The sequence below is a fragment of the Pelodiscus sinensis genome, chromosome 14, assembly GCF_049634645.1.
Source record: "Pelodiscus sinensis isolate JC-2024 chromosome 14, ASM4963464v1, whole genome shotgun sequence".
Classification (NCBI taxonomy): domain Eukaryota; kingdom Metazoa; phylum Chordata; order Testudines; family Trionychidae; genus Pelodiscus; species Pelodiscus sinensis.
Window position 1 is genome coordinate 37,496,622 of NC_134724.1, and position 25,530 is coordinate 37,522,151.

The 25,530-nt window shown below is 68.8% G+C and overlaps 1 protein-coding gene across 18 annotated transcripts in view; it reads left to right on the forward strand.

The window, feature by feature from the left end:
• The window catches only part of PARP6 (poly(ADP-ribose) polymerase family member 6), a 35,156-nt gene that overhangs the window by 555 nt on the left and 9,071 nt on the right, over nt 1–25,530 (forward strand). For 3 of the 18 annotated variants that reach the window (XR_012895818.1, XR_012895824.1, XM_075897537.1), the window contains exons 2-18: nt 6,197–6,440; nt 8,370–8,447; nt 9,214–9,308; nt 10,086–10,146; nt 10,955–11,045; nt 12,136–12,202; nt 13,270–13,419; nt 13,704–13,881; nt 14,449–14,502; nt 15,811–15,906; nt 16,665–16,757; nt 18,013–18,138; nt 18,712–18,777; nt 19,431–19,498; nt 21,231–21,303; nt 22,235–22,347; nt 22,891–22,963. Coding sequence is in view for 12 of the 18 variants with exons in the window: in XM_075897537.1 (XP_075753652.1) it covers nt 6,438–6,440; nt 8,370–8,447; nt 9,214–9,308; nt 10,086–10,146; nt 10,955–11,045; nt 12,136–12,202; nt 13,270–13,419; nt 13,704–13,881; nt 14,449–14,502; nt 15,811–15,906; nt 16,665–16,757; nt 18,013–18,138; nt 18,712–18,777; nt 19,431–19,498; nt 21,231–21,303; nt 22,235–22,347; nt 22,891–22,963 (1,485 nt within the window). In the remaining 6 variants the exon portion in view is untranslated. Of the gene's footprint in view, nt 1–6,196; nt 6,441–8,369; nt 8,448–9,213; nt 9,309–10,085; nt 10,147–10,954; nt 11,046–12,135; nt 12,203–13,269; nt 13,420–13,703; nt 13,882–14,448; nt 14,503–15,810; nt 15,907–16,664; nt 16,758–18,012; nt 18,139–18,711; nt 18,778–19,430; nt 19,499–21,230; nt 21,304–22,234; nt 22,348–22,890; nt 22,964–23,216; nt 23,555–23,964; nt 24,845–25,530 lie in introns of those variants that run through there. The other 15 variants (XR_012895820.1, XM_075897538.1, XR_012895821.1 and 12 more) reach the window with 12 other exon arrangements.

Below are 25,530 nucleotides of genomic sequence, written 5' to 3' on the forward strand. Positions count from 1 at the left end.
GGAGAGCCGCGCTGCCTGTCGCCGAGGGAGCGGAGGGGGGGCAGCGCTACCCAGACTGCCTGGCCCTGGCAGGTGCAGGGGACGGGGCAAGCCGGGCCAGGCTGGGCTGGGGGGAGGGCGCAGGAGCCGGCTGGGGGGAGGGAGCCAGCTGGGAGGAAGGGGAGTTTCCCTGCCCCCCCCTTGATTCTGCTTGCCCATTAGCCTTTGGTGAGGCCTCCGGTTATAGTCTAGCTGCGGGGGTCCCTGCTGCGCAGCCCAGGGCAGCAAGGGGGCAGGCTCCTGCCAGCAGCATCTCTCTGGGGCCGCGGGCCTGGGTGGCTGCAGCAGGGTGCGTCCAGGCAAGCCCAGCAGCCCTGTTCAGGCCCAGGCCCCCGCCCTGCCTGTCACGGGTCTGTGCCGGGGGGCAGAGGGTCCGGGGGCTCTGTTCCACCCAGCACCCAGCCCCATTAGGGGTCTTCTGCCCCCGTGCCAGGAGACACCTGGGGTGGTGTTTCTGGGCAGAGCAGGGCCCTGTCAGGGCATTCTGCCTTTCCCTGGAGTTCTGGGGGCCCTGACTGGATGCTGGCTAATGGGCCACTGCGGTAAAATCTCTGGGGGGATCTGGTCCCAGGCCGGGCGCGGAGCAGGTCGTGTCCCCGGGCAGCGTGTCCGGTCCAGGCCGGGCGCGGAGCAGGTCGTGTCCCTGGGCAGCGTGTCGGGTCCCGGGCCGGGCGCGGAGCAGGTCGTGTCCCCGGGCAGCGTGTCTGGTCCCTGGGCCGGGCGCGGAGCAGGTCGTGTCCCCGGGCAGCGTGTCCGGTCCCGGGCCGGGCGCGGAGCAGGTCGTGTCCCTGGGCAGCGTGTCTGGTCCCCGGGCCGGGCGCGGAGCAGGTCGTGTCCCTGGGCAGCGTGTCGGTCCCCGGGCCGGGCGCGGAGCAGGTCGTGTCCCTGGGCAGCGTGTCTGGTCCCCGGGCCGGGCGCGGAGCAGGTCGTGTCCCTGGGCAGCGTGTCTGGTCCCCGGGCCGGCACGGAGAAGGTCGTGTCCCCGGGCAGCATGTCGGGTCCCGGGCCGGGCGCGGAGCAGGTCGTGTCCCCGGGCAGCGTGTCGGGTCCCGGGCCGGGCGCGGAGCAGGTCGTGTCCCCGGGCAGCATGTCGGGTCCCGGGCCGGGCGCGGAGCAGGTCGTGTCCCCGGGCAGCATGTCGGGTCCCGGGCCGGGCGCGGAGCAGGTCGTGTCCCTGGCCAGCGTGTCGGTCCCCGGGCCGGGCGCGGAGCAGGTCGTGTCCCCGGGCAGCGTGTCTGGTCCCCGGGCCGGCACGGAGCAGGTCGTGTCCCCGGGCAGCGTGTCCGGTCCCGGGCCGGCACGGAGCAGGTCGTGTCCCCGGGCAGCGTGTCCGGTCCCGGGCCGGCACGGAGCAGGTCGTGTCCCCGGGCAGGCTGGGAAGCTGCTGAGGGGGATGAGGCCTCGTCCTCGGATTTTGTCCTGATGCCAGTGGGGTGATGCTGCCCTGCTCTGCACCGGGACGGAGGGCGAGGCCCCAGAGAGCAAAAGGGACACCAGCTCCGTGATTCGGCCGGGCAAGCCGCTCCGCTGTGGTGGCCCGTTTCCAGTCCTGGCTCTGCCAGCAGGAGGCGCTGCAGGGCACGGTGCAGGTGCGCTGGCCGGGGACGGTTGTGGGCAGAGTCCTGGGGGTGGCCCTGGCTGTGGGACAGGACCGGGACACAGCGATGCCACCCTGGCCTTCCCTTATGCGGCCCCGCCTGCCTCTGCCCGGTGCGGGGTGCCCGCAGGGCGCGAGGTTGCCCCTCTGTCCCCTCCGGCGCTGGTCAGGGCTTGGGGTCTGCGCTGAAGGAAACCGAAGGGAACTCGCATTGGGCCGGGCTCCTCTGCCAGCCTCTGCCCTGTACCCTGCCAGGGGCACTGAGGCTGCGGGTTGGCTCCTTCGCCCCTTAGCAGCGCCCCCCCCAGGGGTGGGAGGGTTTTATGCTCCAGCCGCCACGCCCAGAGCCTGGAGGTGTCAGCTGGGCCTAGTGCTGGGCCGCCCTCACCTGCGCAGGATCCTGCCAGAGCTGTCGATCCAGCGCCTGCTTTGCCGGGGTCCCCCAGCGGTTTCTCAGGGGCTCCTTGGAACACCATTCCCGGGCTGACGGGGGAGGAGGCGGCAGAGGCTGAGATGCTAGCCATGGGCTGGGGGGGGGCCTACTCCTTGGGCATCTGGCTCTGGGCATGCTGGGAAACAGGCTGCCTGGGGACCGCGGAAGGGCCTGGCAGGGGCAGAGTTACACAGCTTCCGGGGGGCGCTTTTTGGCCAAGCTCTGCGGCTGGTGCGTGCCGGGGAGGGCATCTGAGGAGCCCGTCTAGCTGGAATCTGGGGAGAATGGGATTGCCCACGTTGCCCTTAACGAGCTCCCAATATGTGCTGCCTTGCATTGGGCCGACGAGCAGAATCAAACCTCATGCTTCAGGGCTGCCTGCTGCAGGGGTCAGGAAGGATCCCCACCCGATGCACAGCTGGCCCGCCATGGCCCGTGCTTTTCTGCCTTCTGAAGCTGCAGAGATTGGCCACACTGGGCATGGGACACCGGGCCCAGGGGGGCGTGGCGCTCCAGGGAACACTGTCCAGTGTTGGGCTATACATCCTGCTCCTGGGCCCGGGGTCCAGCTGATTGCCAGATTTGGGGTCAGGAAGGCTTCATCCCCAGGTCTGACTGGCAGGGCCCCGAGCGGGGTCTCCTCTCCCCCTGAGGGTGGGCTGCTGGCTTGGCTTGGTGAGGCCAGTAACGGAGCCCAGCCACTGGCCTGGCGGGAGCGCGTGGGGCGGTTCTCTGCGCGGAAAAGCCGGGGCCTGGCACCGGAATAGTGGCTGTTATCTGGCGGCGCATTCCGATGGCCCTTGGGGCCACCTAGGGCTTAGCGATTGGTCCGGCGAGAGCGAATCCACCGGCATTAGCGGGGAAGCAGGTTCCCCGAGCAGCAAAGCATGCTGGGCCACACGGTCGCCACAGGTGGTACCTCTGTGTTAAATATGCAATCAGAGGTGGTCTGGCTTAGTGGCTAGAGCCCTGCGCTGGGAGGTGGGAGTCTTCTGTCGCCCAGCCCGCCTGCCTCAGGGCAGCTGGGCTGGCACATGGCTCGTCTTCCCAGCCTGTAGCGAGGTGAGGCAGCGACGGAATCGCCAGGGTTTGTGTGTCGCTGCTCCGGGGGCCGAGAAAGGCCTGGGGGCAGGGCAGTTCCTGGTGGTAGTGCCTCTGCCCCCGCCCCACCTGGGGATGCTCGGCCCGCGGGTTGCACCGGGCACGTGGCCCGGCTGGGCAGAAGGGGCCTGACGTTCACTGAGGCGCATGCAGATGTGCTGGGGGTGCTCTGCTAATCGGCTGGGCGACACCGCAGTCTCCGGGGCAGCTGACCGGTGCCCAGCGTCCAGGGAACACAGCTGGCGGGTGTGGCAGGCGCTGGGACAGGGGGTAGCAGGATGGGGCAGGGGCAGGTCTGTCCAGTGACTGGTGGGGGTGTCGAGTGGTCTGGTGATTGGCAGATGTGGGCTGGTCGGGCAATTGTGAGCATGGGGGGTGGTAAGGCAGCTGGTGGGTTTGGGTGTCTCAGGCAGTACGGGGTGGTGGGTGGAGGTGTGTGGGGCAGTAAGGGCTGGTGGTGCAGGTGTGTTGTGGGTAGGAGCTGGTTGATGCAGGCGTGTTGTGGGTAGGGGCTAGCGGTGCAGGCATGTTGTGGGTAGGGGCTGGCGGTGCAGGCGTGTTGTGGGTAGGGGCTGGTGGTGCAGGCGTGTTGTAGGTAGGAGCTGGTGGATGCAGGCGTGTTGTGGGTAGGGGCTGGCAGGCGCAGGCGTGTTGTGGGTAGGGGCTGGCAGGCGCAGGCGTGTTGTGGGTAAGGGCTAGCGGTGCAGGCGTGTTGTGGGTAGGGGCTGGCGGTGCAGGCGTGTTGTGGGTAAGGGCTGGTGGTGCAGGCGTGTTGTGGGTAGGGGCTGGTGGTGCAGGCGTGTTGTAGGTAGGAGCTGGTGGATGCAGGCGTGTTGTGGGTAGGGGCTGGCGGTGCAGGCGTGTTATGGGTAGGGGCTGGTGGGGCAGGCGTGTTGTGGGTTGGGGCTGGCGGGTGCAGGCGTGTTGTAGGTAGGAGCTGGTGGATGCAGGCGTGTTGTAGGTAGGAGCTGGTGGATGCAGGACTGTTGTGGGTAGGGGCTGGCGGGTGCAGGCGTGTTGTGGGTAGGGGCTGGCGGTGCAGGCATGTTGTGGGTAGGGGCTGGCGGGTGCAGGCGTGTTGTGGGTAGGGGCTGGCGGTGCAGGCATGTTGTGGGTAGGGGCTGGCGGGTGCAGGCGTGTTGTGGGTAGGGGCTGGTGGGGCAGGCGTGTTGTGGGTTGGGGCTGGCGGGTGCAGGCATGTTGTGGGTAGGGGCTGGCGGGTGCAGGCGTGTTGTGGGTAGGGGCTGGCGGTGCAGGCATGTTGTGGGTAGGGGCTGGCGGGTGCAGGCGTGTTGTGGGTAGGGGCTGGTGGGGCAGGCGTGTTGTGGGTTGGGGCTGGCGGGTGCAGGCATGTTGTGGGTAGGGGCTGGCGGGTGCAGGCATGTTGTGGGTAGGAGGCTGGCAGGTGAAGGCGTATTGGGGGAGGAGACTGTCTGCAAGATCCAAGCTGCCGGGTGCTGTTACTAGCTGGTGCGCTCCTCCCCAGAGGAGCATTGGGCTGGCAATGGCATTGGGCTGTGTTGTCAGGACCCTTATGGCAGAGCTGGGCCTGAACCCCCCCACCCTCTAGCATTGCTGTGGCCTCCACTCCTGCCCCAGCTGTGGTGGAGGGGCAGGGGGGGCCTGCCTGTGGGGGAGCGGCTGTGTGCCCCCTGGGTCGGGCTGGGCGTGCCGGGGAGGTTTCGCTGTCTGCTCCAGGCTGGGCCGGGGGGGTTGGTGTCACAGCCCCCTGTACGCCCCGCCCTTCAATGCCCCCTGCAGCAGGGTCATTCCCTGCCTTCATGCATACTGTGCTGCCCCCCCGGCCTGAGTACCCCATGTACCCGCTGCATAGCCGGGCTCCTCCCCCATGGGCATTCCAGCCATCCCGGCCCTCGGATCTTCCCCACTGCACCCCAGCCTTGTCAGCCCCCCACTCCGCCAGCCCCCCCCTTCACCCGATTCTGCCTCACCCATAGGCCAGGCCGGGGAGGGTTTGCTTTTTGGGGCACTATCAGCGCTGCCCCATATCCTTCCCTTAGTCCCTCCCTGTACCCCCATATCGCTCAGCCCCCCATATCCTTCCCTCAGTCCCTCCCTGTATCCCCATATCACTCAGCCCCCCATATCCTTCCCTTAGTTCCTCCCTGTACCCCCATATCGCTCAGCCCCCCATATCCTTCCCTCAGTCCCTCCCTGTACCCCCATATCACTCAGCCCCCCATATCCTTCCCTTAGTTCCTCCCTGTACCCCCATATCGCTCAGCCCCCCATATCCTTCCCTTAGTCCCTCCCTGTACCCCCATATCGCTCAGCCCCCCATATCCTTCCCTTAGTTCCTCCCTGTACCCCCATATCGCTCAGCCCCCCATATCCTTCCCTTAGTCCCTCCCTGTACCCCCATATCAATCAGCCCCCCATATCCTTCCCTTAGTTCCTCCCTGTACCCCCATATCGCTCAGCCCCCCATATCCTTCCCTCAGTCCCTCCCTGTACCCCATATCGCTCAGCCCCCCATATCCTTCCCTCAGTCCCTCCCTGTACCCCCATATCTTTCCCTTCCCCCGAGTCACAGGCGTGTGGGGTGGCACCCGGCTGTTCATATCTGGAAACTTCTCCCCCAGCCTCTTTGGATGGACCTCTGGGGGGTATCTCGGGGATGGGGGTCTGGGGCGTGACAGGCCGCCCAGGTTGGCAGATGAACCCCAATGGCTGAGAACCGCAGCCCGAGTTGCGGTCACTTCCTGGGTGTGGGGGAGCAGCCGAGGGCGCCGCGACCCAGCCCCGGCCCACGCTGTGGGTCGCCGTGGGTCGCCGTGCCTGGGGGCCGAGGAGGGGGAGATGCTCTGGAGGAAAAGTTCCAGCGTTCTGCGAGGGCTGGGCACGTGCCCGTCGGCGCCCGCCGTGCCGCCCCGCCATGCCACGGGCCCGTGGCCCCGCCACGTGAGAGCCAGCCGTCTCCCCAGGCCCGGGAGCGTGGCTCTGCAGGGCGGGCGAGGGGGGCGAGGGGGCTGTCGGTGCAGTGCTGAGCCGGCTGCCTTCCCCAGGCCGCGTGCGGAGCAGCCCCGAGCCCGCTGCACAGCGCTGACGTCACCGCCATGCTGGCTGCCTGCTAGAGGCCAGGGACTCGGTTGCCTGGAAACAGCCGAAGAGACTCTCCAGCCGGATCTCAGCCCTGACGTCAGGGCCCGACGCTGCCTGATGCCTGGCTCGCGCTGCCCGGGCCGCCGGGGGCCATGGAGGGGAGAGGCCTAGCCTGACGCGGAGCGCCCGGGGACCGCCACGCAAATGGTGAGCAGGGCGTGGCAGGGCCCCGCCCAGGCGGGAGGGCTCAGCCCACGGCTCGTGCCAGACGCACGGGGGGCCGGGCAGGAGCACAGGGCTTGCCAGGGAGCTGCTGGCTTGGCCACGGGTGGCAGGCCAGCGGGGGGCCAGCCACGCACACGGGCAGGGCCTGCACGTCCCTCTCCCTCCTGGCCTCCTGTCTGTGCCGCCCCTCTTTGCCCTCTGCCTTGTGTCCCAGCAGCCGGCGCAGGCGCGTCTCCCGGCCCGGGCCGCCGTTCTCCATGTCCCGCTCTGCCTGCCTTGCCCCGCTTCGTCCTTCTTGCCCCTCCCCGGCCGCTCTCGGAAGCGCTGGGAACCCGCCCGTGGGCATTTCTCCCGGGAGAGCCCAGGCCCGGATCCGGCGGCTCCCCCCGGCCGCGGGGGAGGAAGAGGACCCCGTGGCGTGGCCGGGAGGGAGTGATGCAGAGCGCTCGCCTGGGGGCCCTGGCGCTGAGACCACGCAGGGCCTGTTCTGCTCTGCCCTACGCCCTAGCCAGTTCTGCCCCCTCCGCTCTGCTCCGGGTTTGCACCGCACCTCATGCGTCCTGGCCAGGGCTCCCGGGGCACCAGGAAAGGATAACACAGTAGCTGCCCCCGCCCCCTCCCCAGCGGCGTATGGTTCTTAGCTCATCCCAGATCAGCGCCCCGCTGGGCTTGCTACGCAGAGCGCGGGGCGGCCCGGCCTGGGGAGGGGCAGGCTCAGCCGACAAGGCAGGCCCGCGGGAGAGAGGGGACCCAACAGGCGGAACGACATGCCCAGGCCTCTGAAGGAGCCCGCGCGAGCAGGGTGGCACGTGGCACCTGTGGCTCCTGACCGGGGGTCCAGATGGCCCCCGCGTTGGTTGTATTCGCGTGTCGGGTCTCTGCTGCGGGTCGGGCTGGTGTCCAAGGCCAGGGCTGCTCTCCCATCCTTAGTCCAGTCAAAGCCGTCATCTCCACCGTGTCTCGCGTGGCCCAGCAAAGAGGAGAGGGGGCGGCCGAGAGGGGGAACAAGCTTGTCAGCACAGGCGCCTGCCCAGGTCTGACGCGATCCGGCCCCGAGCTGAGGTGAGACAAATCCCGACGGCACATAAGGCCCGTTTGTAGGAGGAAGGGGAGCCAACCCCGGGGCAGGTTCCCCACGGCCGGGGCGAGTCTCCATCGCTGGCCACTGGGAAACCCCATCTGCTCCAGGAATCGTGGCAGGGAGCTCGGGCGCCAGAGCAGGCAGCCACTTGGTCCCTTTGGGCCTCGGGTGGCAAGACAGGCACCGGGCAACGTTTTCAAACACATCAAACCGACCAATGGGACGGGGGGGCCTGCAGGCGCTTTGAAACTGAGGCCTCCGGCCGTGATGAATTGAGAGGGGAGGGTCGCGTCAGGCCTGTGGCTGGCGGCTGGGCGGGGGGTGCAGAGAGCTGGCATGCAAGGAAGCGGCAAGCGCACTGAATGCCGGGCTGTAGCTGCCAGGGGCCTGGGAGCTGGGCTGGGGGAGGAGAGGTCTGCCCCACGGTCTCCGTGGGGTGAGTGCGGGGGAAGAGCTAGGGCAGGCCAACTTTCCACCCAATTCACAGGCATCAGCTGCTCAGCCAGAGGCTGGCGGGTCTGTCACAGGGGAGGGGGCAGGTTCTGTAGGAGACATTCAAACTGATTGGATGGTCCCTCCTGACCTTAGCATCGGTCAGTCTGGATCCTGGGCGACTAGCCCCTCTCCAGGGGGCCGGCCGAGGCGAGACCCCCCCCCGAATGCTCAGGCATGCCGGAGACGAAGGTCACACAGGTACCCGGACGGGGCCCGCGCTGGGCACCAGCCGGGCAAACTGGCCCTTCTGCGCCAGGCGGGGTGCAGGAGAGGTGACCCTGGGCCCGTGGCGCCGGCCGTGGCTCGTGGGTGCTACCCACGGCCTCTCCCCGCAGGACAGCAAAGGCCAGTACTGGACGGACGATGATTCTGACGGGGACAACGAGTCGGAGGAATTCCTCTACGGAGTCCAGGTGTGGAGCGGGCGCCCTGCCCACGGGGCCTGTGCCAGCCCGGCCTGCCCGGCGGGATCGGCACGGGGGGGCGAGCGAGGTGACCCCTCTGTCCCCTGAGGGGCTTGGCGTGGATGGCTGGGGCAGACCCGCCCTACCCCGCCCCATGGATGGACAGACCCTAGGGCCCCCAGTGCTGCCCCGGGGAGGACCCTGCTGGGCAGTGAGGTAGGGAGCGCAGCTCCCGCCTTTCTGCGCAGGCCATGGGTGTGGGGCCCTTTAGGCCGCCCCGTCCGGGTTCCTGCCCTTGGCCCTCCCTGCGGAGAGCAGGGCCCTGACGCCCCTCCGCTGGGGGCAGGCCGGGGGTACCGCCCACAGCTCTTCATGCGCACCCCAGTGCGGCCTGCTGGGCTCGGGGGGCGGGAGCAGCCGCTGCCTTCTCTCCGGCAGCGCCCGCTGGGACGACTTCTCCTGCTGCTTTGGGTTGCACTGCAGGCCAGCGTCCAGAGCCATGCCAGCCTCCCGCCGTGGTGGGGGGGCAGGAGTGGCAATGCCCCCGCCTCACCCGCAGCCCTGCCAGGCGATTCCGGGTTCTGCCAGTGCCTCGTGTCTGAGCTGAACCCGGCCCCAGCTCCGCAGCCTTGCCCCCTCCCAGCCCCGAGCGGCCGCCCCACTGCTCTGACCCGGGCGCCCGGGCTCGGGGCTGCCAGGGGCTGGCTGGGGCCCAGGGTGCTCTGGCTGGCGCTAGCCCCGTCTGACCTCGCCCCGCTCCGGCCGCACCTTGCAGGGGACCTGCGCGGCCGACCTGTACCGACACCCGCAGCTGGACGCCGACATCGAGGCCGTGAAGGAGATCTACAGCGAGAACGCTGTGTCCATCAGGTGCGTGGGCGGACGGGGCGCAGCCCGGGCGCCGGGGTCACTGCGTCTCCTCACTGGGCTCCCGCTGGAAAGCAGGGGCAAGGCGGAGCGCCTGGGCAGAAAACCCACCTAAGAGCCGAGTGGTGCCGGCGCCTGCGCCCCAGGCTGGTGGCAGAGGGCCCCGTGGGGAGGGTGTGAATGGCCCAGCTGGAAGGGGACAGGTCCTGGGTTTGGATGGGGGGTTGGTCTGGACCCCCCAGCCAGAGGGAAAGGAGGGGTGGGGAGAGGCCGGTCCCCGCTGAAGGCAGGCCCAGGGGCCCCGGGCTCCGTCTGCCGCCAGATGAAGCAGGCGTGGCTGGACAAACCCGTCAGGGGGGCGAGATTCGCTTGGCTCTGCCAGCCTCAGGGCTCCGCCTCCACGATGACTGGCCCGTCGGCGCAGGGCAGAGGAGCTGCAGAGGCCACGGCCGGCGCAGGGCGTGTGTCCGGCAGGCTGGCGAGGGCCCGGTGACATGGAAGTGGCTGGAGCTCCGGATCAGTCCTGCCGGGCAGCGACAGGCCCGAGGCAGGTCTGGAGCAGGGCCTGGCGTTTCCTCACGTCTGTGGCGCAGGGTGGTGCTGATCCCCGATGGGTGCCCAGTCCTACCGCCCGGAAAATGCACCAGCAAGTCAGGAGGGGCCTCTGTACCTGGGATCGGCAAAGGGGGCTGGCCGGCTGTGCCACGCGGGGGCCGTGGGCTCGGCTGCCAGCTGGTGGCTCTGCCCAGAGAACGCTGAGCCGGGTGTGTCTCTCTGCAGAGAATATGGGACCATTGACGACGTGGACATTGACCTCCACGTCAACATCAGCTTCCTGGATGTAAGTGGAGCTGGCGGCGGGCGTCCCGTGGCCTCCCTCCATGCGCCTGCGGCTACCAGACCCTCTCGGCGGGCGTCCCGTGGTCTCCCTCCGTGCGCCTGCGGCTACCAAACCCTGTCGGTGGGCGTCCCGTGGCCTCCCTCCATGCGCCTGCGGCTACCAGACCCTCTCGGCGGGCGTCCCGTGGTCTCCCTCCGTGCGCCTGCGGCTACCAAACCCTGTCGGTGGGCGTCCCGTGGCCTCCCTCCGTGCGCCTGCGGCTGCCAGACCCTGTCGGCGGGCGTCCCGTGGCCTCCCTCCATGCGCCTGCGGCTACCAGACCCTCTCGGCGGGCGTCCCGTGGCCTCCCTCCGTGCGCCTGCGGCTACCAGACCCTGTCGGTGGGCGTCCCGTGGCCTCCCTCCGTGCGCCTGCGGTTGCCAGACCCTGTCGGCGGGTGTCCCGTGGCCTCCCTCCGTGCGCCTGCGGCTGCCAGACCCTGTCGGCGGGCGTCCCGTGGCCTCTTTCCATGCTCCCGCGGCTGCGAGACCCTGCCCAGGCTGAAAGGCCCTGTCCCCACAGGATTCCTGCAGGGAGAAGACAGACCCGCCTGGCACTGGGGCCTCGGTTCCCCGCATGCCCCCGGGCGCGGCTCTGGGCTTGGCTCCCGCCTTGTGCGCCAGGGGCGGTTCGGGCGGTGCCGGAGCACGGCCTCTCTGTGGTCCCTCCCTGCGGGGTCCCCGGGCGGGCAGAGGCTGGCGACGGGCAGTCGGTGGGAGCTGGCGGGGCCCTGGGCGCCCTGCCCACGCCTGGCTCTGCTCTCTCGCAGGAGGAGGTGTCGACGGCCTGGAAGGTCCTGCGGACCGAGCCCATCGTCCTGAGGCTGCGGTTCTCCCTCTCCCAGTACCTGGATGGCCCTGGTGAGCGGCAGCCTCCGCAGGGGCGCAGGGAGGGCGGCAGCGGGGCAGCTCTGCACTTCAGCCTCAGCCGTTCGCCAGCTGCCCAGGGTTCCGGCTCGCCCGGACGGCCCGGCTCTGAAGGGAAAGCAGGGAGCTGGCTGAGTCCGGCTGGCCGGGCAATGGGGCAGGGATGGGCACCAGCAGCCTGGCCAGGCACACGGGCGCCCAGGAGGCAGTATGGCCAATGAGCTACAGCACTGGGCTCCCTCCAGCTCTGGCCTGCTGTGTGGCCTTGCTCTGTGCCTCGGTTTCCCCAGGGCTAGCGATGCCGCGCTCCGTTGTAACGTGATGGGCGAGGAGCTGCTCCATGTTACTGCTGCACCGTAGCGCCAGGGGGAGTGGGTCCAGCTTTCACTGGCCCAGCTCTGCATGCCCCAGGGCAGCGCGGCAGCATGTGGCCAGCTGGGGGAGGGGGCAGCCTGTGCTCTGTAGAGGGGCCCCTGGAATCATTGCCCAGGCATTGGCCCACCCCCCGTCCAGAGCTTTGCTGCCAGGGGATGATGGAAGCCCCTCCATGCCCGCCGGCCCTTCTCCCTGGCCTGGGCGGGGCCACAGGGGCAGGGGCTCCGTGCAGTGTCCAAAGGGCCACGAGGGTCCCTGACCTGGGACTCGCCTGGGGTGGAGCAGCGCCCTCCGGGGTGCTGTCTTGGCTGGGTCAGAGAGGGAGCACGTGGGCTTCCCGCACCCCATCTGCAGCAGCACGGGGGGTCCGGCCAGGCTAGCGCTCGGCTCCCGGGGGCGAGGGCGCTGGGGCTCCGGAGCGGAGGGTGTTTCAGATTGCGGAGAGGGCTGCCTTCGCCTGCCCTGGCTGCCTTCGCCTGCCCTGGCCGCCTTCGCCTGCCCTGGCTGCAGGAGCGCTCCGGACGAGCTGGGTGCCACAGGTGCTCGTGGGCAGCCCTGGGCCAGGTGCCTGGAGCAGGGTGAGGGGCTGTTTGGGTGTGGCCCGTTCTGCCAGTGGGCGTGGCGGTCACACAGCTGCCGTGTCGGTGAAGGGGAAGCCGGGAGGAGGGGCGCGCGGTGCGGACGTCGGCTGACTCCGATCTCCTTGCAGAACCATCGATCGAGGTCTTCCAGCCGTCCAATAAGGAGGGGTTCGGATTGGGTCTTCAGCTGAAAAAGTAAGGCCCGTGCGCTCGGCGCCAGCACATACAGTCGGGGGGTCAGAGAACCCTCCAATCCCAGGGCTGCAGAGACCCCAGGAGGCATTGGGTCCAGCCCCCTGCCCCGAGCAGGACCCGCCCCAACTCCAGCATCCCAGCCAGGGCCGTGTCAGGAGGGACCTCAACACTTCCGGGGAGGGCGATTCCAGCCCCTCCCTAGGGAACCCCTCCCAGTGCTCCCCCCAGCCTGGAAAACAGCGAGTCCTAATCCCCCCCAAGCCACCGGGCGCAGGGGCTGGTGCGCGCCTGTCGCCCCTTGTCCCCGCGCCCCGTGGCCCTGGCTGGAGGAATGGCCAGTGAGAGCCCGGGCTCAGGCGGCGCCCCCTCCCGTCCCGCCTGGCCCAGGGCCTGGCCTGCGGTGCCCTCTGCTGCTGGGCTGTGGGGGGCCGGGGAGACCCAGGAGGGGCTGTTCATGCCTCGCCCAGGCCTGGTTCCCCCCGCCAGCCCTGCGATGGCGCAGTCGGGGTTCCCCCAAATCCTGCAGCCCCGCAGCAGCAAGAGCAGCGTGGAATCGAGAGGGGTTGATTGTTCCTTCAGGGTACAGCCCAGCACGTGTGATGTGGCTACAGGGGCCGGAGCCAGGACGCCTCTGCCCTAGGGTGGGGGTTCATCGCCCCTTGGCCCAGCTTCGCCTCCTCTCTCCATGCTCCCCAGACAGCCACTGCCTCCCGCCCCGGCCCTGCCCCCCGCCAGGTGCTGGTCTCCCTCTTCCCCCCTTTGTCTCTCCCTGGGGGCTGAGCCTGGTGTCGGGGCTAATCCACATTTGGGGAGTCAGTGAGAATCTCCCCTCCCTGCGCAGGGGACCCCGGGTCCCAGAGCAGACAGCCCCCCCCCCCCCCGCGCCACAAGCTCCCTCTCCTGAGCCGGGCGCGGTGGCGAAGGACAGACCCATCCCTGTGGCTTTGGCAGTGATCCAAGGGGAAGCTACTGGCCCTGTCGCACCCGCGGCATTTGCACCCTTCCTGGGGTCGGGGGCCGGTGGGCTGCCCCCGCGGCCTGGGCGTCACCGCCGGCTCTTCCCCCAGGATCCTGGGCATGTTCACATCCCAGCAATGGAAACACCTCAGCAACGATTTCCTGAAGACCCAGCAGGAGAAGCGGCACAGCTGGTTCAAGTCGAGCGGCACCATCAAGAAATTCCGGGCGGGCCTCAGCATCTTCTCTCCCATCCCCAAGTACGGCTCCTGCGGCTCCCCGGGGCTGTCCCGGCACGGCTCCCCTGACCTTCCTCCCAGGGCTGCGCCCTTGGTTCCCCGGCAGAGCTGGGGGCAGCTCGTCCCTCCAGTGCCCCTGCCCCATGCCCACACCTGCCCCACGCGCTGCCTCGCCAGCCCACGAGCCCGTCCGTGGGCACAGGCTGAACTGGAGTCAGGGCCACGCTCTGCGCTGCAGCTTGGCCCCGAGGCGGGCGCGGGCTGGGGCAGGGCTGGCGCTGTTAGCGCTCCCTCCGTCTCCCCAGGTCTCCCAGCTTCCCCATCATCCAGGACTCCATGCTGAAGGGCAAGCTGGGGGTGCCCGAGCTGCGTGTCAATCGCCTCATGAACCGCTCCATCTCCTGCACCATGAAGAACCCCAAGGTGGAGGTGTTCGGCTACCCCCCCAGCACCCAGGCAGGTGTCGCCCCATTCAACATCCTGGTGGGTTTCCTCGGCGTCCCCCTCCCTTGGCTCCCGGGGGGGTTGCTCACAGTGACCCCCCGTGTGCTGCCCTGCTAATGCCCAGGCAGGCAAGGCCAGCTCCTGCGCCATCCCACCAGCCGGGCGGCTCCGGCGGGGATAAGGCCGACCCCCTTTGGCCGGATGCCCCCACCGCTTAGGGCAGACGCCCCGCTCCCCCAGCGCCAGCTCTCCCGGATGGGGCAGCTCTGCCCTGGTAGCAGGCGCTAGCACTTGCCAGCCTGAGCCACCTGGGAGCTGGGAGCCCTCCGCTGCCAGGGCCTGGGGCGCCATCGGCCTGGGAGCTCTGCGGCAGAGACACGACGGGCCCCTGCAGCGTGGCCGTCCCGCCCTCAACACAGGCGCTGCACCACCCCTGCTCTGCCCTGGGTGGGAGGGGCAGGGCCAAGTCCTCAGCCACGTGGCACGAGGTGCAGGTGGCCGCAGGCAGGGGAGCGCGGGGCCCTCGGGGCCGCTCCCCCGGGAGGGGCAGTGCCCCAGGGCGAGGGAGGCGTAACGGGCTGGCTCGGGTTTGTGTGCCCGCTGCAGGTCGGCGGCCATTGCAAGAACATCCCCACGCTGGAGTACGGGTTTCTCGTCCAGGTAAACCCCGGGCACCGACCACCGCGCCCATCCCGCCGCCCGGCCTGGGCTCTCAGCTGGCTTGCCCCTCAGCCTGGCCCCGCGCCGGGCAGTCTGCCGGCTCAGGCTTAGCTAGCGGGAGCCCTCGGGGTGGCCTCCGCTCACGGCCCTTCGCTCGGCAGGAAAGCCTGGAGCCCCGTTTTCTGCGCCCCCCCAAACTCAGCCGAGCACCCGGCCAGACAGGCTCAGGCTGGCGTGGTGGGCGAGGGCAAACTGGGCGGGGGAGGGGCCTTTTCTGGTGGCTGAATCCCCTGCCAGGGGTGTCATGGGCTAGCCCAGGGCTGCCCCGGCTTTGCCAGGCTGCGGTCCTCCTCGCCCGGGCGTTCCTGGCCCACGGGCACCGTCCGCCCAGCAGCAGCTGCAGGCTGCTCTCCCTGGGGACAGGGGCCCCTGCGTGTCTGTCTGCGGCCTCCCGGCGTGTCTGTGACGCGGGGGCAGCCAGGGCCCAGGGCAGCAGCAGGGGGAGAGCAGGGGGAGGGCAGTGCGGAGAGGCCCTGACCTCCCGTTTGCCCCAGGGCGGGAAGCCTTGTTGAGCAGATGCCCACCCTCCGGCTCAGGGGGGGGAGGGGCTTTGCTGGGTGGGTGGCGGGGGGGGCTTTGCTGGGCGGGTGCAGGGCTCAGTGCGGGCGGGATGGGGGTTTTGCTGGGCGGGTGCGGGGCAGCCCATGGCTCAGTGTGGGAGGGGCTTTGCTGGGCGGGTGCAGGGCAGCCCATGGCTCAGTGCGGGGGGGGCTTTGCTGGGCAGTGCGGGGCAGCCCATGGCTCAGTGTGGGGGGGGGGCTTTGCTGGGCAGTGCGGGGCAGCCCATGGCTCAGTGCAGGGGGGGCTTTGCTGGGCGGGTGCGGGGCAGCCCATGGCTCAGTGTGGGGGGGGGGCTTTGCTGGGCGGGTGCGGGGCAGCCCATGGCTCAGTGCGGAGGGGATGGGGGCTTTGCTGGGCGGGTGCGGGGCAGCCCATGGCTCAGTGCAGGGGGGGCTTTGCTGGGCGGGTGCGGGGCAGCCCATGGCTCAGTGCAGGGGGGGCTTTGCTGGGCGGGTGCAGGGCAGCCCATGGCTCAGTGCAGGGGGGGCTTTGCTGGGCGGGTGCGGGGCAACCCATGGCTCAGTGCAGGGGGGGCTTTGCTGGGCGGGTGCGGGGCAACCCATGGCTCAGTGCAGGGGGGGCTTTGCTGGGCGGGTGCGGGGCAGCCCATGGCTCAGTGCAGGGGGGGCTTTGCTGGGCGGGTGCAGGCAGCCCCGGCTCAGCGCGCCCCCCCCCCCCCCCCCGCAGATGATGAAGTACGCGGAGCAGCGGATCCCCACGCTGAACGAGTACTGTGTGGTGTGCGACGAGCAGCACGTCTTCCAGAACGGCTCCATGCTCAAGGTATGCGCTGGCCGGCCTGGGCCCTGGCCCCCGTGCAGCCAGGAGGGGCGTGGGGTGGAGGGGGGCGGGACACCGAGGGGGGGTCCTGTGGCTCAGCTGCCCTCCCTTGGCCAGGACTGCGTGTGCCAGGGCGGGGACGGGTCTGATCCCAGGGGCTAGCATGGGTGGCTGCCCCATTTGCCTCCCCTGGCCAGCCCAGCAGTGCCCAGGGCAGCCCCCCAATGCTGGGATCCTGTGGGGCAAGGCTCCCTCCCCAGCATCCCGTAGTGTTGTCACCAGGGGGGCCATCCCTCTCCTCTGGGGTGCAGCAGCCGCCTGGATAGTGCTGGTCTGTGCGGGGGGGAGGGGGCGCAGCAGGGCAGCGTTAACCCCACACCACGGGCCCTCCAGCTGAAGAGGCCACAGAGGCGCGAACAGGCTGCATGCCCCGGGCCAGTCCCTAGCTCCATGCACCCCCTCTGGAAATCAGGGCGCAGGTGTCCCCGCCCGAGGACGCAGCAGCGGAGCCCCCAGAGCTAGGTGGCATGCTTGAGCACGAGGCCTCAGTTTCCCCACCTTCCGGAAGGGAGGACGGTGGGGGAGCGCTAATGCTGGAGTGTGTCCGAGCTCTGGGAGCTCCGGGTGGCCAGTGTTGGAGCAGGGAGGTGCCAGCCAGCCCGTCTCAGTTGTGAGCCCCTGGGTGGGGGGCCAGGGCCAGCGGGAGGGAGGCTGGGCCCTGGCTCCCTCTGCCCCCCAGCGTCGCTCTCGTCTCCCTGCAGCCGGCGGTGTGCACACGGGAGCTGTGCGTCTTCTCCTTCTACACCCTGGGGGTGATGTCCGGCGCGGCCGAGGAGGTGGCCACGGGAGCGGAGGTACCAGCGCCGCGCAGGGGCCGGGTGGGGGCAGGGCAGGTAGGAAGGAGCGGCAGGGCCGGGGCAGGTGGGAATCCCTCAGAGCGCCTGCCCCCCAGCCCAGCCTGACACAGAGCACACCCCTCCCCCCCAACCAGGGCCCCACTTCCAGGCAGCTGTCGGCTCTGGCAGCCCTGCACTGTAGGCGGGGGGGGTCTCACTCCAGGCCCTGATCTCGCCCCTGTGACGGGCCAGGTCTGGGCACCGCTGAGGGCGTCCGCTCAGGGTGAATTGCTCGAATCTGGGGCTCCCTACAACCCCAGACTGGAGACCTTCCAAACAGGCCACACACCAGTCCCACAGAGCGCTTCAGCTGCCTGCCTAAAGCCTCACGGGCAAAACCCCTCCAACATCCCAGCAATATCTGTGCCCCAAACAACCCTGGGCCTCATACCCAGGTGGGGGGGTCCTAGCACCCAATCCCACCTACCCCGAACAAGTCCTGTCCGGTTCCAAGAAACCAGCCACAGATCCCTGGTCAATTTACCTTCTGGACCTTACCCACAAGAGAGAAAAGCATGAGAGTGAGGTTTCTAAAGAATCCTACATTACATGCATTGAATCTCCCAGTTCTCGATGCAGGCTCTAGCAGAGATGTTACAGCTGCTGGCTTAAAAGTCCTTGGTGCACATCCTATGCCAGGATGGGTCCACAGTTCTTCCCGGCTCGTGATTCCCTGCGAGGCCGCATCTGGGTCAGGAGCAGATCTGAAGACCACATGGAGTCGGCCACATGGCCTACTTATCCCCCCTCCTGGCTTCTTCCAAGCTGGAGGGAGTCACATGGCCAGTGGCCAGGTGTGTCTTTCGCCTCCAGAGATCCATTGTTCCCTGGAGCTTTGCTCATTAGCATGTCCATGGGCAAACATTCCTAGCCCATTACTCAAGTATATACAGAGAGACTTCCAGTGTCCATACCGAGTACAGACCCCTAACTCCACCCCCAGACATTATACAGATCTATGAAGAGCAGATACAGAACCAGAAGACATTGAGCTTTTGTTTGACCCCCCACATGGCCCCCTTTGTACCACTTTTGGGGCGAACACCCCCCCCCCCGGGTGCAGCAGTGACCCGGCTGCTCCCCTCACAATCCAATAACATGACAGCCCCCGGGGACCCACGTGGGAGCAGCCCCTCAGAGACGAGCCTGGCAGGGGCTGGGGGCAGGGGAGCTCCCCCCCTGCCCTCCCCTCAGTCGCGCTCCCCTGGCCCAGGTGGTGGACCTGCTGGTGGCCATGTGCCGGGCTGCCCTGGAGTCCCCCCGCAAGAGCATCATCTTCGAGCCGTACCCCTCTGTGGTGGACCCCAGCGACCCCAAAACACTCGCCTTTAACCCCAAGGTAAGCGCCGGGCCCGGGGCCGCGCTCTGCCTCTCTGACCTGTGTGGGGGCCAGTCCCTGCTGCTGCCGGGTGGGGAAGGCGCCCGGTGCTCGGCTGGAGCCAGGCTGGCCCGGCAGGGCCTCCGTTTGCGGGCAGTCTAGGCGGGCCCAGGCCGTTCGTACCCAGCCATTCCCCCAGTGCCCGGGCGCTGGAGGAGGCGTGTCCCAGCTGGGCGACAGCCGTTCTCCTACCTCCCCAGTGGAATCGCCAGAGCGGATCTGGACAGGCCCAGGGACTCCCTGATGCCCCCCAGCGCTGATACTGCCTGCCTGCTGCAGCCACAGACGCTGCAGCACGGGCCCCAAAGCCGGCCCCCCGCCCCGTGTGACTGGGCGAGGGGCAGGGCTGGCGTCTGCGCCGCCTACTGCTCGCTGCAGGGTCCTTGTTGCTTGCACTGAGGCAGCCGTGAGGCCCGGGGCTCCCCAGGGAGCTTGGACCCCTGGCGGGCAAAGGCTGGGGGCAGGGCAGGCCGGGGGGGGACATGTGCACTGTGCCTCAGGGCCTTCTCTCTCCCTCCCGCCCGCCCGCCGCAGAAGAAGAACTATGAGCGGCTGCAGAAGGCCCTGGACAGCGTGATGTCCATCCGGGAAATGACCCAGGTACGGCACCCGGGCGTCCAAAGTCAGACCCTTCTCTGCTTCCCTCGGCCCCTCCTGCCACTCATAAGGGGCTGCGGCTTGTGTCCCCTCCCTGCAGAGGGAGGTCAGTATTACTGTATGCCCGCAGCAGTAGAGCGCCTAACTGAGATTCCCAATGCACCGTCAACCTGTGGAACTCCTTGCCGGAGGATGCTGCGAAGGCCAAGAGTATAACAGGGTTCAGCAAGGAGCTAGATAAATCCACAGAGGTTAGGTCCATCAGTGGCTATTAGCCAGGATGGGCAGGGAGGGTGTCCCTGGCCTCTGCTTGTCAGGGGCTGGGAATGGGTGACAGAGGAGGGGTCACTAGATTTCCTGCCGGCCGACAGGATGCTGGGCTGGATGGGCCTTTGCTGTGACCCCGTCTAGCCACTCCGATGTTCTTAAGGTCGGGGCAGGGCGGGGAGTAGAGCCCCAAGCCAGCATCCCCGCCCAGGAGCCAGCCCCCTACCAGAGGCTCCGCTGGCGAGCCAGCTGGCCTCCCCTCGGCCCCTCCGCGCCTGCGGGGCGGAGACCCTGGTGCCCTTTGGCTTGGGCTGTGTGGTGAGGTGGTGGCGAGGCCGCGCCCCCATTGCTGGCAGAGCCCTGGCGCGAGCGTTGCCTGCCCTTCGCAGGGCTCCTACCTGGAAATCAAGAAGCAGATGGACAAGCTGGATCCGCTGGCGCACCCCCTGCTGCAGTGGTGAGTGCTCGTGCGCTGCAGGGCGGGGGCCCAGGGAGGAGCGGGCTGGGTGTGAGCACAGCGCATGGGCGGGTGTTTGGGTGTGGGAGGGGCTCAGGGTACAGGAGGGGGATGGGGGATGGCAGGGGGCTGTTGTGACGGACCGGGCCGGGTCTGGGCACAGCTCAGGGCGTCCACTCAGGGCGAATTGCTCGAATCCGGGGCTCCTTACAGCCCCCAGACTGGAGACCTTCCAAACAGGCCACACACCAGTCCCACAGAGCGCTTCAGCTGCCTGCCTGAAGCCTCCCGAGCAAAACCCCTCCGACACCCCAGCAATATCCGTGCCCCGGATGGCCCCGGGCCTATACACCGGTGGGGGGTCCTAGCACCCAATCCCACCTACCCCGAACAAGTTCTGTCCGGTTCCAAGAAACCAGCCACAGATCCCTGGTCAATTTACCCTCTGGACCTTACCCACAAATCACGCTGGGCCGATCCTTTAGCATCTAACAACTAAAGGTTTATTGCCACAAGAAAGAAAAGCATGAGAGTGAGGTTGTTAAAGGACAGTACATTAGATGCATCGAATCTCCCAGTCCTCGATGCAGGCTCTAGCAGAGATGTTACAGCTGCTGGCTTAAGAGTCCTTGTTGCGCATCAGGATGGGTTCACAGGTCTTTCCGGCCCTTTGATCCCTGCAGTGCTGCCTCTGGGATGAAGTGCTCAGCTGAGAACCAAGATGGAGTCAGCCACATGGCCTCTTTATACCTCCTTCCTGGTCTCTTCTTGGCTACAGCAGGTCACCGGGCCAGCGGCCTATCCCTGTGCTCCCTGCTGGCAGCCCTTAGGTGTCCGCTCTCATGCTTTAGGTGTGACCTTGGCCCATTGAGTGCCATTGTCCCACAGGGCCTCGCTGATTAACATGTCCATAGGCTGGGCCCTGCCCAGTGCTCAACCACATGCAGGGAAATATTCAGTATCCACACAGATTACAGATTCCTAACTACACACACAGACATTATACAATCACATGACTAGCGTACATAGGCTCAGCAGACAGCAAGCTTCTATTGAACACCCCACATGGCCCCCTTTTATACCATTTTGGGGGCCAACACCCCCTCCTATGGGTGCAGCAGTGATCTGGCTGCTTCCCTCAAATTCAGTAACGTGACAGCTGGGGCAGGGGCAGGGGCTTGAGGGGTGCAGGGTCTGGGTGTGGGAGGGGCTCAGGGTACAGGAGGGGGATGGGGATGGCAGGGGGAGGAGCTTGGGGGGTGCAGGGTTTGGGTGTGGGAGGGGCTCAGGGTACAGGAGGGGGATGGCAGGGGGCTAGGGCAGGGTGTTGGGGGGGCAGGGTTTGGGTGCGGGAGGGGCTCAGGGTACAGGAGGGGGACGGCAGGGGGCTGGGGCAGGGGGCTGGGCTGTGGGCGCTTACCTGGGGCAGCTCCCTTGGGGAGGGGAACAGGTGGCTCCGTGCCTCGGGTGCAGGCTCCACCTCCCACGGCTCCGATTGGCCAGCAGTGGCAGCCAATGGGAGCAGCGGGACAGAGCGGCCGTGCCATGCTCGTCTCTGGGACGGGCAGGGGGGCAGCGGGTGGAGCTGCCTCCAGCCAGCAGAGCCGGCCCAGCCTGCAGCCTGGAGGGCGTGGGGGTCCCTGGGCTGCAGCCCGAGAGCCCGGTTCTGCGTGGGGCCGGAGGGAAGGTGGCGTAGGCCAGCGGCGAGTCTAACGGCCGCCTCTCCCCCCAGGATCATCTCCAGCAACAGGTCCCACATCGTCAAGCTGCCTCTCAGCAGGGTACGTGGCCGCTCCCCGTTCAGGGTACGATCTCCTTCCTTCGGCTCAGGCACCGCGGCCACGTCCCCCGCATACCCGGGCAGCCGGCGCCATGCGTCAGTGGCCAGCCCCCCCACACCCTCCTGTGTGCCCAGGGGCAGCCGGCGCCACGCATCAGTGGCCAGCCCCCCCACTCTCCCCCATGTGCCCAAGGCCAGCCGGCGCCATGCATCAGTGGCCAGCCCCCCTGCGTGCCCAGGGGCAGCTGGCACCATGCGCCAGTGGCCAGCCCCCCCCCCTCGTGTGCCCAGGGGCAGCCGGCACCATGCGCCAGTGGCCAGCCTCCCTGGCATGCCCATTTCCAGCACAGCCCGGCCGGCCGCGGGCTGGCTCTGGGGGGGCTCAGAGAGGCCTGGCAGGATGCAGAGCGCCCGGTGCATGTGGGCAGAGGGCACATGAGGGCCCGGGGGACGTGTCTCTACGTACCCGTCCCTCCCCCCGTGCTTTGCCTTCCTCGGTAACCAGCAATGGGCAGCCCCACATGCCCGTCCCTCTGCAAGCTCAGCCCGTAACCGCCCAGCCCAGCCCAGCCCCGACCTTCCTCCCCCAAGCCTCCCTCGGCCAGCAGTGCCCCTGCTCGGCCTGGGCTCAGCTGTCCCAGGAGCCTGACTCCGGCACCAAATGGGCAGAGCGAGAGCCCCTGGTCCCCTCAAGCCCTGCCCGCACATGGGCCGGGACGCTGGTACTGCTCCCAGGCTCCTAGCCAGCGGGACCGGCCCCAGGCCCTGCTGCAGGGCAGGGAGGTGCACGGCTCCACCCGTGCTGTGCCTGATGGAGCCAGCCGGGCGCAGGCCTGCCCTGGCCCCGGAGGTGGTGGGGTGGGCTGGGGCTGGGCGCGGGAACGGGCTTCCCTGCATGATCTCTCTCTTCTCTCTGCCTCCTGCTCGCCCCCCTGCGGCTCTGTTTCCCTTGGTAGCAGCTGAAATTCATGCACACCTCACACCAGTTCCTCCTGCTGAGCAGCCCGCCGGCCAAGGAAGCCCGGTTCCGCACGGCCAAGAAGCTCTACGGGAGCACCTTCGCTTTCCAGTGAGTGCGGCCCCGCCCTGCCCCGCGGTGCCCTTGGCTGCAGCATGGCGGGAGGCTCCTGCCTGTCCCTGCTCCGTAGCCAGGCCCTGGCGGGCGAGTGCCCGAGTGCCCCGGGAGGGTGGGTGGGTGGGGGGGGCCGTGGGCAGGGCTGCGAGGGGCTGGCGGTGGAGAGGGCGCTGGTGGCTGCCAGGTCCTGGCTCCTGTCGCTGGAACGGAGCCTCCCGGCCTGCCGCAAAGGCCAGAGAAGCAGGAGAAGGCTCCGAAGTGTGGGGCCGGGCCGTGTGTCCAGGTGCCGCAGGGCATTCTGGGGCACCGCCGAGCCGGGAGGGAGCCGGGGGGCGCGAGTGGGGCGCCCCTTGGGAAGGGCTGCCCTGTCTCCCCCCAGGCTGCCGAAGGGGCGGAGGAGAGGCCCCAGGGCATACAAGGGCAGGGGTGTCGGGCTGGCCGCCCTGCCCCAGGCGGCGGTATCCCAGCCGGCAGGGCCGTACCCGGCGCCGTGGCTGCAGCCGGGGCGCCTGACGCCTGGCTGCCTTGCTCTCACAGCGGGTCTCACATCGAGAACTGGCACTCCATCCTGCGCAACGGGCTGGTCAACGCCTCCTACACCAAGCTGCAGGTAATGGCCCGCCCCCCCCCCCCCCGCACGCTGGCCCGGCCCGCCACCCCCCCCACGCCGACCCGGCCCGCCCCCCCCCCCCCCCCCGCACGCCGACCCGGCCCGCCCCCGCCCCTCCAGGCCAGGCTGCAGGCTCCCTCACCAGGCAGTGTCTGGGGGAACAGGCCTGGGGCGCCTGGGGCGTCCGCGCTCAGGCCTCTGGGGAGGGTCTGGTGCCCAGGCTGGGCCCTCTCCCCTTCTCGCTGCCGCTCAGCTCCCGGCCCCCGACTCCCAGCCGTGCCGGCTCTGTTGGCTCCGCCCCCCGTGAGCGGGACAGACAGACAGAAAAGCGGTTGGACAGGCGGGGAGCGGGACAGACAGACCGCAGGCGGGGGAAGGATTTGCAGCATGGAGCACACGGACAGATGGGAGGAGCCTGGAGTGTGAAGTGAATGGACAGACATAGCCCCCCCCCCCGCCCCGCCCACAGCTCCAGTCCAGCAAATCTGGTAGGAGCCCAGAGCTGGGGGGGCAGGGGCTGTGGGGCAGGAGTGAGGGGCACCGGCAGGGCTGGGGGGCAGGGGCTGCAGGGCAGGAGTGAGGGGCACCGGCAGGGCTGGGGGGCAGGGGCTGCAGGGCAGGAGTGAGCGGCACCGGCAGGGCTGGGGGGCAGGGGCTGCAGGGCAGGAGTGAGAGGCAATGGCAGGGCTGGGGGGGCAGGGGCTGCGGGGCAGGAGTGAGCGGCACCGGCAGGGCTGGGGGGCAGGGGCTGCAGGGCAGGAGTGAGAGGCAATGGCAGGGCTGGGGGGGCAGGGGCTGTGGGGCAGGAGTGAGAGGCAATGGCAGGGCTGGGGGGCAGGGGCTGCGGGGCGGGAGTGAGCAGCACCGGCAGGGCTGGGGGGCAGGGGCTGCGGGGCGGGAGTGAGGGGCACCAGCAGAGCTGGGGGGGCAGGGACTGTTGTGGGGCCCAGGAGAGGAGCTCTCTCTCTCTCTCTCTCTCTCTCTCTCAATGTGGATTCCAGAAGCTCTCTCCTCCCCAGGCAGCTCCTAGGGTCAGTGCCCAGGTGGGGGAGCTCCCATCCCAGCTGCAGGAGTAGCAGGCAGGGGAGGGACCTGCAGAATGGGGCAGATGGACAGACTCAGGAGGCGCGGAGGAGGGGCCTGGAGCGTGGAGTGGATGGACACACTGACGGCGCGTTGGGGTTTTCCCGTCTCCTGCACCCCTGTAATGGCACGGACAGACTCCACCAGCCAGTAGACTAGAGGGAGTTTATTGCTTCTCCAGGATACAGTACAGCACAGATGGAATCTGGTTCCAGGGCAGGCCTAGGATGCCTCAGCCCCCCTTGAGATGGGGGAGACTGGGCCCCTAAATTCCAGCCCCTTTCCCTAGGCTGTCTCCTTAATGCTCCCAGACAGAAACTAACTCACTCTTCCAGCCCTGCCCCGAGCTAGGGCTCCACTCCCCTTCTTCCCATTGTTCCGCTCCCTGGGAGATGACTGGTCAGACAGGTTCGGAAGCCCCCTTGCATAATGACTCATCCCCTGCCCTGCTGGGCCGTGCTGCAGCCAGCAGCCAGTGAAGGTCACTCACAACCCACTGCCCAGCATAGCAACCAGCAAGGTACCCCCCACTACGTCATACACACTGACAGGCATGGGAGGGGCTGCTGCCTGGGGCGGATTAGCGGACTCACAGGTGCTGGGGGCGGGCGGATGGGCAGACCGACAGGTGCCGGGTGCAGGTGGATGGGCAGACTGACAAGTGCCGGGGGCAGGCGGATGGGCAGACCAACAGGTGCCGGGGGTGGGCGGATGGCCAGACCGACAGGTGCCGGGGGCGGGCGGATGGGCAGACTGACAGATGACGGGGGGCGGGCGGATGGGCAGACCGACAGGTGACGGGGGCGGGTGGATGGCCAGACCGACAGGTGCCGGGGGCGGGCGGATGGGCAGACTGACAGATGACGGGGGGCGGGCGGATGGGCAGACTGACAGGTGACGGGGGCGGGCGGATGGCCAGACCGACAGGTGCCGGGGGCGGGCAGATGGGCAGACCGACAGGTGCCGGGGGCGGGCAGATGGCCAGACCGACAGGTGCCGGGGGCGGGCGGATGGGCAGACCGACAGGTGCCGGGGGCAGGCAGATGGGCAGACCGACAGGTGCCAGGTGCGGGTGGATGGGCAGACCGACAGGTGCCAGGTGCGGGCAGATGGCCAGACTGACAGGTGATGGGGGCGGGCAGATGGCCAGACCGACAGGTGCCGGGGGCGGGCGGATGGGCAGACTGACAAGTGCCGGGGGCAGGCGGATGGGCAGACCAACAGGTGCCGGGGGTGGGCGGATGGCCAGACCGACAGGTGCCGGGGGCGGGCGCATGGGCAGACTGACAGATGACGGGGGGCGGGCGGATGGGCAGACTGACAGGTGACGGGGCTGGGTGGATGGCCAGACCGACAGGTGCCGGGGGCAGGCGGATGGGCAGACTGACAGATGACGGGGGGCGGGCGGATGGGCAGACTGACAGGTGACGGGGGCGGGCGGATGGCCAGACGGACAGGTGCCGGGGGCGGGCGGATGGGCAGAC